The 12,961-nt window shown below is 42.7% G+C and overlaps 1 protein-coding gene across 2 annotated transcripts in view; it reads left to right on the top strand.

Moving 5' to 3' along the window:
- Positions 1–12,961, top strand: part of tbl3 (transducin beta like 3) — a 64,269-nt gene that overhangs the window by 9,547 nt on the left and 41,761 nt on the right. For both annotated transcript variants that reach the window (XR_009447109.1, XM_048552686.2), the window contains exons 4-9: positions 538–585; positions 6,467–6,608; positions 7,001–7,085; positions 7,408–7,578; positions 8,722–8,797; positions 10,426–10,522. Coding sequence is in view for 1 of the 2 variants with exons in the window: in XM_048552686.2 (XP_048408643.1) it covers positions 538–585; positions 6,467–6,608; positions 7,001–7,085; positions 7,408–7,578; positions 8,722–8,797; positions 10,426–10,522 (619 nt within the window). In the remaining variant the exon portion in view is untranslated. The remainder of the gene's footprint in view (positions 1–537; positions 586–6,466; positions 6,609–7,000; positions 7,086–7,407; positions 7,579–8,721; positions 8,798–10,425; positions 10,523–12,961) is intronic.

Below are 12,961 nucleotides of genomic sequence, written 5' to 3'. Positions count from 1 at the left end.
TCGTAGAATCCCTACATTGTGGAAACAGGAATCCCTGCACATCTTTGGACTGTGGGAGGAGACCGGAGCACCCGGAGGAAACCCTCACAGACGCAGGGAGAATGTGCAAACTCCACACAGACAGTTGCCCGAGGGTGGAATCGAACCTGGGTCCCTGGCGCTGTGAGGCTGCAGTGCTAACCACTGAGCCACCATGCTGGTCCACATTGTACGGATGTGATGATGATTTCTGAAAATTTATGTAGTGTCTTTTTAATGTAAATATAAATTCCTTGCTGTTACCGGATGCATAACAGACAAATATTTCATATTGAGGCCTTTGGTGAGTAGAAAATACATGACCCGGTCAGAATGGACTGATGCTATCTGTAATGACTGATGATTCAATAACATTAGACAGTGTGGGTGACACAAAACTCAGTTGTAGTCAGTTTATCAATTTTGTATTACGTAGAGTATACATAGAGTAAAAACTGAAGTTGTTTTCACGAGGAATTTTGCTTTGCATTGACTAAGATTTTCCTTTTTTTCTTGAAGGAGGATCAAGAAGATATTACCTGCTTCAGTATCAGCCCGGATGATGAGGTACTTGTTGGAATGGAAGTGTTTTCACTCTTCCGAACAATATTTTATATAAAAAGGTGTGATTTTGTAGTGTGATCTGACATTGTTAAATCTGATTAGTTTATAACGTATGCTGCATGAGCACAGACATGTTTATCCCAATTCCTCAATGAATTGCACCAGAAGCAGATCAAAACTTTCCAACAAAATGAAAGATTGGAAGCAACTGATTGGTTATAATTATGAAAGATGGTTTTAGGGAAGACCAAATAGAAAAGCTCTGATGAGGAGTCATCTGGACACGAAACGTTGGCTGGCTGTCTCTCCACAGATGCTGCCTACCCGCTGTGATCTCCAGTATTATTTTGTTGTCAGTACAGATTCCAGCATCTGCAGTAATTTGCTCCCAGCTATTGGAAGAATAATTTGATGGGGATGAAAAAGGACTCTTTCTCTATTTAAAAAAATCGAGGAAATGAAATGCTTGAAACTCTCAACATATTCCTCCACTCAGTAATACTACAGTAACCACTGTATCAAACCGTCCATTTGCTGAGAGTAAAAGTGACTCAGTGCCATCGCGAAGTAGTTGCGAACTTTTGAATCTGCTTGTTACCTATTGCTTGGCCATGTTGAGCTCAGTTGGGTGAGATCCATTCAACATTAACAGCAGCTCAGAAGTGGGATAGAGCAGCATTGGTGAAAGGCAAAGGCAGAAATGTATTGCTATCACCATTTGTTTCCATTGACCAACTGTGGAGGCTGAGGAGTAAATTAATCAAGGTGTACCAAGTCATGACGCACTTGGATAGAGTGCACAGTGAAGAACAGAATTCCCTCGTAGAGAGGTCAGCGACCAGGCGGACAGATTTAAGGTGTAGAACAATTAGAAGGGCAATATGCAAAACAAGGTAAATGAGCTTGTAGTGCAGATTGAAATGGGTGGGTACGGTTTTGTGTATTTCCCAGAGATGTGACTACAAGGGGATCAGAGCTAGGAACCAGATATCCAAGAACGGTGGCTCACTGGTTGGCACTGCTGCTCAGAAACTCCCAGGTTCAATTCCAGCCTTGGGCGACTGTGCAGACTCAACGCAGACATTCTCCCCGTGTCTGAAAAGGTTCCCTCCGCGCCCTGCAGTTTCCTTTACAGTCTGAGCAAGGTGAAGTTAGGTAGATTGGCCATGCTAACTTGCCCTGTAAGTGTGCAGGGATGTGCACGTTGGGCCAGTTAGCCGTGGGAAATGCAGGGTTATAGGGATATGGTAGGGGTTTGGATTGGGATGGGATTCTGTTTGGAGGGTTGGTGTAGACTCAATGGGCTGAATGCCCTGCATGAATCTAGGGATTCAGTGTTTGTATTCTATGTTACACATTCTATCAAAAGTACAGGCAAACGGTCAGAGGGGGCAATGATGCCTAGTTGATGAGAAACAAAATTAGATCCTTCACAGGAAGTGATACAAAGTCAGAAAGCATAGAATCTGTGGACAGAGTCGACAAACTGCAAAGGAGAATAGACCCTGTTGGGAGTTATGCAGAAACATCCTAACAGGGTTAGGGTTAGGGTTAGGATGTGGGGGAGAAAATAAGTACCGCAATAGAAGAGGCATGTAAGAAAGACATTATTGCGATAGTCATAGGGGATTTGAATATGCAGGGGGACTGAGGAAGTCAGGTTGGTAACAGATCTCAAGAAAAAGAATTTGTGGAATGGCTACGTGATAGTTTTGTTTTCTGCATAACACTATTTGCCAAAGGTATCTCATGTCCCCTTTTTGCCCTCCTGATTTTCTCTTGAGTATGCTACTGCTTTAATACTCTTCTAGGGATTCACTCAATCTCTGCTATCTGTGCCTGACACATGCCTCCTTTCTCTTGACCAAAACCTTAATTTCTCTAGTCAACCAGCATTCCCTGCACCTACCAGCCTTGCCCTTCACCTTAACAGGAGCATACTGTCTCTGGACTGTCCTTATCTCATTTTTGAAGGCCTCCTGTTTTCCAGCCGTCCCTTTACCTGTGAACATCTGCCCCCAGTCAACTTTTGATGTTCTTGTGTAATACTGTCAAAATTGGCCTTCCTTCAATTTAGATCCGGTCCATCCTTTTCCATCACTATTTTAAAACTAACAGAATTATGGTCATTGGCCCCAAAGTGCTCCCCCACTGACACTTCAGTTACCTGCCCTGCCTTATTTCCCAAGACAGTGTCAAGTTTTGCACCTTCTCTAGCGGCTACATCCACATTCTGAATCAGAAAATTTTCTAGTACGCATCTAACAAATTCCTCTCCATCCACGCCCTTAACCCTATGGCAGTCCCAGTCTATGTTTGGAAGATTATCATCCCATACCATAACTACCCTATTGTTCTTACAGATAACTGAGATCCCCTTACAAATTTGTTTCTCAACTTCCTGCCGACTATTGGAGGATCTTTAGTACAATCCCAATAACGCAATCATCTCTTATTTCTCAGTTCTACCCAAATAACTTCCTTGGATGCATACCCAGGAAAATCCTGTTAAAGTACAACAGTAATGTTATTCTTAATCAAAAATGCCACTCCGCTTTCACCCTTGCTCCCTTTTCTAACTTTTCTACAGCATCTATGCCCTGGAACATTAAACTGCAACTTCTGTCCTTCCCTGAGCTATGTCTCTTTAATTGCTCTGATACCCCAGTCCCATGTTCCCAACCATGCCCTGAGTTCATCTGCCTTAACTGTTAGGCCTCTTGCATTAAAATAAATCAGTTTAACTTATCAGTCCCATCTCATTTGCTGCTTTGCTCTTGCTTGACCTGACTGTTTGTTTGATTTATTCCTTTTCCGAACTGTACCAGTCTCAGGCTGATCTCTTTCCTCACCACCTGCCTGGATCCCCTCCACCCTTGCTAGTTTAAATCCTCACAAGCAGCTGTAACTCTGCCAGTATATTAGTTCCATTCCAATTTAGGTGCAGCCCATCTTTCTTATGCAGGTCACTTCGATCCCAGAAGATATTCCAATAATATGATTCCTTCTCCCCTGCACCAGTTCCTCAGCCACACGTTCATCTGGTCTATCCTCTTATTCCTACCTCACTAGTTTATGGCACTGGAAGTAATCCAGATATTACTACCCTCAAGGACCTACTTTTTAAATTCCTATATTCTCTCCTCAGAATCTCATTCATATCTCTTCTAATGTCATTAGTTCCAATGTGTACGATGGCCTCCTGCTGGTCCTCTCCCTTTGGGAATATTCAACGTCCTCTCCAAGATATCCTTGATCTTGGCACCAGGGAGACAAGCATGTTCTGATGTCTTGCTGTCGGCTGCAGAAATGTCCATCTGTGCCTCTGACTGGCGAGTCCCCTATCGCAGTTGATTGCTTGGAGCCTGACGTACTCTTTGTTACATTAGAGCCAGTCTCAGTACCAGAGACCCGGCTGTCAGTGCTACATTCTCCTGAAAATCCATCACCCCCAACATTTTCCAAAACAGCACACTTGTTTGAGATGGGGATAGCCACATGAGACTCCTGTCCGACGTGTCTCCCGCTCCTACCTTTCCTGGAGATAACCCATCTACCTGACTGGATCGGTGGTTTATCTCCCTTCCTACAGCTGCCATCCATCACACCCCTTTAGCTCCCGTAAATTCCTCATTCCCTCTAACAGCTCCTCCAACCGATCTGCGATGGAGGGCGGCAAAAAAATTGTGGCTGTAAGAGCTGCTCCTTTTTGAGTTATTCTCTGTGTTGGAGCTGATCTTGAACTCTCGGACCAGTAATTACTGATTTATAAGCTGTTGCATTGTTTTGGAACTTTGGCGGAAGAAAAGGTCGAAACAATGGCACTTGGAAAAAAGAGGAAGAGAGACAAAGGCAGTGACCACATGGTGGGAAGTGAATCAATGAAGAAAGAAACCTACACTGCTGCCTGGCCCAGCAGTGTATCTTCACAGCTACTGCCTCTGCTCTTTGATTTTCTTTTTATTCGTTCGCGAGATGAGGATGTGACTGGTTAGGGCAGCACTTATTGCCCAGGGGGCAGTTAAGAGTCAACCACATTGCTGTGGGTCTGGAGTCACATGTAGGCCAGCCCAGGTAAGGATGGCAGTTTTCTTCCCTAAAGGACATTAGCGAACGAGATGCATTTCTCCAACAATCAGCAATGGATTCACGGTCATCATTAGACTCTGAATTCCAGATATATTTTTGAATTCAAATTCCACCACCTGCCATGGTAGGATTCAAACCTGGGTCTCTGGATTGACAGTCTGGTGATAACACCGCTAGGCCATTGTCTCCCCTTATTACAAGTGCCTCTGGACATCCGAGTTCATCTCAGAAAAATAAACAGTGAAATTTACAGCTGACCGTGGAGAAACCTGTGTGAGATCAGAGCAGAGAAGCAGCTGAGTGGCTTTATTAAACTTTATAAATATAAAACACAGGTACTAAGTTAGCCTGGAGCAGTGTTTTTAGAGCAGTAAGACTGTGCTATTTTCTGGGTCTGTAGACTGTTAAGGTGCAAAGATGACCTTTAGTAGAGTGACGTCATTGAGTGTATTTACGACAGAGATAATTCCTGATTGGTAAGGTGGTCAAGGGTTACAGGGAGAAGGCAGGAGAATGGGGGTTGAGAAATTATCAGCCAGGATCGAATAACAGTGCAGACCCAGTGCACTGAATGATCTAATTTTGCTCCCGTATCTTATGATCTAATAGACATGAGGAAAATCTTTTTCATCCACGGTGGGTGACTGTCCAAATTCACTGCCCAGTTTAGTAGTTGAGCTGTAAACCCTCAAACTGTTTGAAAAGAATCTGAATCTGTACCTGATCCATTGTAATCTGCCAGGTTATGGACCAAGGGCTGGAAAATGGGATTAGAATGGGTAGCTTGTTTATCGAACTGGCACAGAACCAGTGGGCTGCTTGGCTCTTTTCTGCATTGTAACTTTTCTCTGGTCCTAATGTGAGTGCGGTTTTACCGATGTAGAGTAATTCTGAGGTCTTTATGTACTTTTATCCTGCAGACAAGGCGAACCATGTTTAATTTCACCCGCAAAGGAATGGCATTGAATTCTGTTTGGGGACTCTTGAGCGTATTTCTCCATCTCATCAAAATATCTTTGTTGTTTAGTTGATTTATGGAATGAATTACAGTGACTCACATTCTGAACTACATGAGTTTAGATTTAGATTAGATTAGATTCCCTACAGTGTGGAAACAGGCCCTTCGGCCCACACTGCCCTTTGGAGCATCCCACCCAAACCCATTCCCCTATGACCTACACACCCCTGAACACTATGGGCAATTTAGCATGGCCGATCCACCTAGCCTGCACATCTTTGGACTGTGGGAGGAAACCGGAGCACCCGGAGGAAACCCACACAGACACGGGGAGAATGTGCAAACTCCACACAGACAGTCGCCCCAGGCTGGAATCGAACCTGGGTCCCTGGTGCTGTGAGGCTGCGGTGCTAACCACTGAGCCACCGTGCCGCCCCACGAGTTACATCACTGTATTACATAAATTATTTTGCTGTGCCTCGGACACTTAGATTTTCTGCATTTGGAGACCATTTCTCTGGTCCAGTGCTTCCTGAACTTTCTCAGCCTACAAAGATCACAACCCAAAAATTTGGAAAACCCTGCTGTTAGCCCGATATCAAATCAGTGTTGTGCACAGTAAGCAGTGGGATCCCACTTGCAATTGCTGTGAGATGTTGTTTTTGCCTCCTTTCCCTACCTTCTCACTCTCAATAAATTTTTAATCCCAAATTCCCACCTTTTCACCACAGCCTGTATGCTTAAATCTTTGCAACTCATATCTGTCACCTCCTGAAAATCGTAGCAGGTTTGTCAAACATGATGCTTAATCTCATGTGTCTGTGTGTTGCTTGGCAGATATTGGTGACAAGTAGCCGTGCCTTACTTCTAAAGCAGTGGGACTGGAAGGAGAGCACATGCACGCGTACGTGGAAAGCTATTCACACTAGTCCAGTGGCAAGCATGGCTTTTGATTCTACCTCAACATTATTGGCCACAGGTATAAAGCTTACCTTGATGTACCACCTCAGACTCCTTTTACTTACTCTATTGTGACATTGTTGACTTTGTAGGTTGTAACAGGATCAACTTGATCAAATCCTAAAGGGCTTTGAATCTATGGAATTCATTGCCCCAGCATCCACTGCACTCTGGGGTATTAAGTTTAGGAATAAGATAGACAGATTTTCATTTGATGAAGGGTCATGGAAAGTCGGCAGGAAAGTGAAGTTGAGGCTAAGTTGAGATCAGCTATGATTATATTGAATGATGGAGCAGGCTTGAGGGGCTGAATTGCTTACTCCTGCTCTGGTTCTGATGTCACATTTGACTGGAAATGCTACTCAGTAGATGCCAATGAAGCTATCTTGGTTTGTTCGTTGACTTTTACAGGAGGATGTGACAGTACAATCAAGATTTGGGATGTCATCAAGCAATACTGCACACATAATCTGAAGGGTTCCTCTGGAGTTGTTCAGTAAGGAAAACTAACTGTGAGACTTAATATTAGAAGCTGGCCATTGTAATGAATGCTGAGTGTTAGTTAACAGAAAAAAATAAACTGTGGCTTTGCATTGTAAGTTTAAAATAGCAAAGTTATGCTTGCTCCAATCTTTGCTGGGATAGATGGGCATACAGAGACCGTAAATGTGCATTGATTCTGAAGGGGCTAGGCCCGAAACGTCAGCTTTTGTGCTCCTGAGATGCTGCTTGGCCTGCTGTGTTCATCCAGCCTCACATTTTGTTGTCATTGATTCTACTTTCTTTCTTTTGCGGTGACCTTCACTTTCTCCATGCAGCTTGGTTGAATTTCATCCCGACATTTCACGCCTTCAGCTATTTTCCTCTTCGATGGACTATAAGATACGGCTCTGGAACCTGAACACCAGTAACTGTATGATGGTGCTGGACGCTCACTACAGCGCAGTGACTTCACTGGCATTTACTTCAGACGGACATACACTTGTCAGGTACTGCTAACTCTAGTGACAGATTGGTTATAATATTTAATCAAATGTGACTAATCCTGTGCTTTCGCTGAACAAATAGTTAAAATCAGTCTCTTATCCAGCAATTAGAAATAGATGCCAATCTTCTGCTTTTGGTGGAGTTCTGAGTTGTGGTTTTTATCAAAATGAATTTGCTCCCTCCCTCTGACAATTGTATATGTACAGCCTTTAGTTTAAAATATTACGTTTGTTCCGAAGCGTTTTGCCTTCTGTGCATTGCTTATCCCCTCTTGCATTCATCCTGCCCTGGCCACATGCTTTTCTGTTCACCAACATTGTGGGAGAGATCCAGGTGTACTACAAGTTCTGTACAGCCTCAGTATTTGATCTCTCTCTGAATTGATCTCAAATGCTATGACAGGCCATAAGTGCAGAAAAGTCTTTGTCAAGCTGGGAGACAGTTTTGCAGTGGACCCCTGAACATGTGGGAGTATATTTTCATGTGTAATTCTAAAGCGTGAATAGTGTGGAAACACTCATTCATCGTTCACATACTTTGCTTGTGTACATTGTAGCTTGTTTCCATGACTGAAAATCAGAAGGATTGTAGAATCCCTACAGTGTGGATATGGGCTCTTCTGCCCAACAAGTCCATGCCAACCCTCAGAGCATCCCACCCAAAACCATCCCCCTACAATCCACATCCCTGCACACTGTGGGCAATTTAGCATGGCCAGTCCACCTAGCCTGCACATCTTTGGACTGTGGGAGGAAACTGGAGCGCCTGGAGAAAACCCACGCAGAGACAAAGAGAATGTGCAAACTCCACGCAGACAGTCCCTGACGGTGGAATCGAACCTGGGTTCCTGGCACTGTGAAGCAGCAGTACTAACCACTGACCCACTGTGCTGCCTTATGAGAGTCCAGCCTGAGAGTTTTCATCTCCTGTGTTTACCGTCCCTTTGTACTAATGCCAATGTAGTTATGATTCTAGATTACAAAGAATCTGAAGTTCAGTTTAGCAACTAAATGATCAATATGAAAGGGAAGCTAGTGCAGTGTTATGCAAATTTGAAGGTCAAAAATCCTTCTTAAGAGATTTTGTAAAATAGTCCGGATTGAACTTGTTGTTTTGAACATAATAAAAATATTTATTTTATACAGCTCCGGTCGTGATAAAATCTGTATTGTATGGGATTTGAAGACATACAGATCAGAGAGAACAGTTCCTGTGTATGAGGTGAGTTGAAATTTCAGTTCCTAACATTGAAACTGTTTTCAACACTGGAAAAGTGTTTTTTAAAACACTCCTTTGAGTTGTATATGCTTAGCTGTGCATAGATTTTCCTAACAGCAATTGGGTAATAATTTTGGCTATTCGTTGTAACAGGTACCTAAGGATACAGCACTAATCAGACATCGGGAATTTCATACACAGTTTTGGCTCCTAAATGTCATTGGCGTTCATGTGGGTTGTGTCCACACCTATGAATCAGGAGGCTCAGGTTCAAGTCCCACCTGCTCCAGAGGTGATAACATCTCTGAACTGGTTGACTAGAAAATACATGGTTCTACTCATTGATCCTGTAACTTAAATTGACATGAAGGTGCTAAATCTCGCTCCTGCACATTTGACATTGAAGTGCTCATTGAGCTCAGTTTTCATAGTGTGGTGTATGAGGACTCTGCATGCATTTTCCACTAAGGATATGAAGTTCTATATGTGACGTATAGCAACAGGCTACTGAGCGGAAGAGGGGGAGTTTTAGCAGAGGCACTGGCCTATGGGAGGTGGTGTAGAGGAGGAGGGATGTCCTGCCTTTGCATTGGAGAAGGACACCACCTCACACTCCTGCTCTTCTGTCCTGCAGCGCGTAGCTGTGCATCTTCCTATTCCTCACTCAGACCAAGATTGTCCTAGGAATATGCCCATGACCAAGCACACCCTTTCTCTTGTAGCTGCCCAATAGATGAAGTTGCACTGTACACCTTTTAGATGAAGCCCTCAGAATTTCTGATGTAAATGTGATAGAGCATTGGTGAAACATGGAGAAAGTGTCAATAAAAAAAATCCCAGCATTCTCTTCGGACTTTCAGTGGCTCATAAACATGAAACGGTGGCGAACCTTTCCCAGTGGCTAGTAAACATGAAACGGTGGCTAACCTTACAAATAGCATGTGAAATCCACATTAACACCTTGTCGCCTTCAAAGCAGCTAGTTGCTGTTTGAAGAAGGTGTTAAGGTCAAACTGTAGTCATAAAGTTGGCCTGCAGCCTCTTCACTGAGCTCCAGCAACTATTTGAAATGGCAGTCAGCACTTTTACTGCACTTCTATACTGTATTCCTCCTGCGTGCTTCACTTCCTTGCCCTAAATGGTATCACGTGCTGAACACTGGCTAAATTGACCTTGCAGCTCAAGATCCTGCCTTGGTCATCTCAGTGAGGGTTTTTAAGTGGCCGAATGTGTTGTAAAACAAAAATAGATCACTGCATCACTCCCAATAAGTAAATGGGTGCTGTACAGCTGTTCCTGGATACATTCAGTGCTGTTGTTCAGTTTTCCCACCGGGTGACTTGATTGTGAAGTTTAAAAGACTTGTGTCACATCCTGAACATAGATTTCTTCTTAAATTTGAGTAATCTGCTACTAATATTAACCCCGTGAATAAATAATCCATTTCTGATTCTTACAAAGCCATTTCAGTTTAAAGTTTCCTTTGACAGTAACATAGTTCTGCAAGAGGCTTTCTTCCAATATGTTTGGATTTTAAGAGAAAGGTTTTCTGAATTGCTCTGTAACTTCTTCAGCACCAGTTGCTAATCTCTCTTCTAATGTCCTTGCAAATCTTTTCTGATTCATGATAGACTGTGGAAGCTGTGGTGTTACTGCCAGAGAACGAGGATTTCACTGCCTTGGGAGTGACAAGCAAAGAACCTCATTTTATCACAGCAGGCAGTAAAGGTAAGCACCAGGTTTACTCTAAAACCGTGGGTTGTTTTGAAGAAGCTATTCCATGATTTGGCAAAATCTAGCCATTGGAATTGGCAGTAGTTCATTCGACGCCCCGATCTCATTTAAACTGTAGTGGATTTATCGAGAAATCTGCTGTGCTCTAAATTTTATCTGGTCAATATTTTGTGTTTTTAAACAAATGCCTTGGTACTCGAAGCTGTAGATGTTGTGGTACCCAAATGACATTATTACAGATTAAACAATTGATGATCCAAAGTGGTTCCAGATGTGCCTGCTTATTGTGTTTTTGTGCATTATATTTGATGTTTCGTTGTAAGTATTCTAGAGTACTGTACAAACCATGTTGTTTATAATGTGAGTCATTGGCAGAATCATATTTCAAGCTTGAAGCAGGTCATTTTTGCCTGAAATCTATTTTAAAAACTTTAGTGATCCGCACATGTAATATTATGAGTTTTACTTCTTGGTTATCATACTTTGGATGTTGCTTTTTTTCCATTATAAATCCCTGCGCATATACTGATTAATGATGGAAGCATCTTTTGTAAACTTGTGAACCCTGTGTTCTGCCCATGGTGGGGCTAATAGAGCTTCGCTTATATTACAGATAAACTCCTTCTGTTTTAAAGCTTTTGTGCTCCTGAGATGCTGCTTGGCCTGCTGTGTTCATCCAGCCTCACATTTTATTATCTTGGAATTCTCCAGCATCTGCAGTTCCCATTATCTCTGTTTTAAAGCAGCCGTGTTTCCCCGGCTTCCTAGATTTTTGCGTGCTTTGATGTTTAATTATGCCATAATATCCATGCGTTGTGTGAATTTAAGGATAAAATCATAGAATTCATATAGTGTAGAAAGAGGACATTCAACCCATCAAGTCTGCACCACCCCTCTGAAGAGAATGTCATCCAGACTCACCCCTCCACCCTATCTCTATAACCCCACATTTCACCATGGCTGATCCACCCAGCCTGCACTTTGCTGTACACTATGGGCGAGTTAGAATGGCCAGTCCACCTAGCCCGCACATCTTTCGACTGTGGGAGGAAACCCATGTAGACACAACAAGAATGTACAGACTCCATAGAGACATTTGCCTGAGGGTAGAATCGAAACCATGTCTCTGGAGCTGTGAGGCAGCAGCGCTAACCGTGGAGACTTAAGAATCAGGACTGAATTATATTTGCAAGGGACAGTCCAATTATTTCCTTCCCCAATTTTAACTCCTTTTTCCCTAAAAATGGCACTTGGTCAGCTCTCCCTAGGTTTAGCATTACAGGAGGTCATGGCTTAGGTGTGGCTAAACCAAAGGGCTGCTTCTACCTAGCCAAGAGCGGGAGCTTACTGATGACTTTGCCACAAGGAAGCTTGGACATTAAGTACATTTTGTTCCGGGCTAGTCAGGCAGGTCCTAGAGAACGGGCTGTTAGGGCCATCATTCTCTGTCACGAGTCTCCTCCAAATGCAATAAAGTATCTGGCTGTGATGATACCATTGGTGGCTGTACTTTATGATCACATGAGCCCGATCTAGGTGTTACAGCCTGGAACTCTCACACCCCTCTCTCAAACAGCCTCATCTCTCTACTTCTCGCTTTCTTTTATGTTATTTTTAAATACTAACCACCACCAGTAATCACCCTTGCAGCCATTTAGAAGTTCACATTATGGACAGTGTAAACCATCAAATGTGAGGGGACTGTTTGGTATAGGGAGAGCAGGAAGGGATTAAATCTCTCACTTCCTTTTCAGAGTTTTCCTTGAAATTAACCACTTTGCCCAATGTTTTATATACTTTGAATATCTGCTTCTTTGGCTCTGTGCCAACATATTTAATGCCATCTACAAAGCACCTTAGGGTATACTTCTAAATGAGATGTTATATAAGCAATAGGTGTTAACAGTAGAGGTGCTAATTGATACTGCTTTGTTTTTCACTTGCATTGCATGTCGGCAACCGAAGTAATAAACACACTGGGAGTTCCGCCACCAGCACTTTCAATGCTTGTTGGCCTTAATGCCTTGGTACTCGAAGCTGTAGAAGTTGTGGTACCCAAATGACATTATTACAGCTTAAACAATTAATGATCCAAAGCGGTTCCAGATGTATCTGCTTAGTGTATTTTTGTGCATTATAATTAATGTCTGATAATAAGTATTCTAGAGTACTGAACAAACCAAGTTGTTTATAATGTGAATCATTGACAAAATCAAATTTCAATCTTTAAGCAGGTCATTTGTACCTGAAATCTATTTTTAAAAACTTTAGTGATCCACACTTCTAATATTATGGGTTTTACTTCTTGGTTATTGTACTTTGGATGTTGCTTTTTTTCCATTATAAATCTTTGCACATATAGTTATTAATGATGGAAGCAACCTTTGTAACTTGTAGACCCTGTGATGGCCCTAACATCCCATTCTCTACGAC

This window comes from Stegostoma tigrinum, chromosome 23 (assembly GCF_030684315.1).
Source record: "Stegostoma tigrinum isolate sSteTig4 chromosome 23, sSteTig4.hap1, whole genome shotgun sequence".
Lineage (NCBI taxonomy): Eukaryota > Metazoa > Chordata > Chondrichthyes > Orectolobiformes > Stegostomatidae > Stegostoma > Stegostoma tigrinum.
The sequence above is the reverse complement of the archived record's forward strand: the minus strand, read 5'-3'. Positions and strand labels throughout refer to the sequence as shown.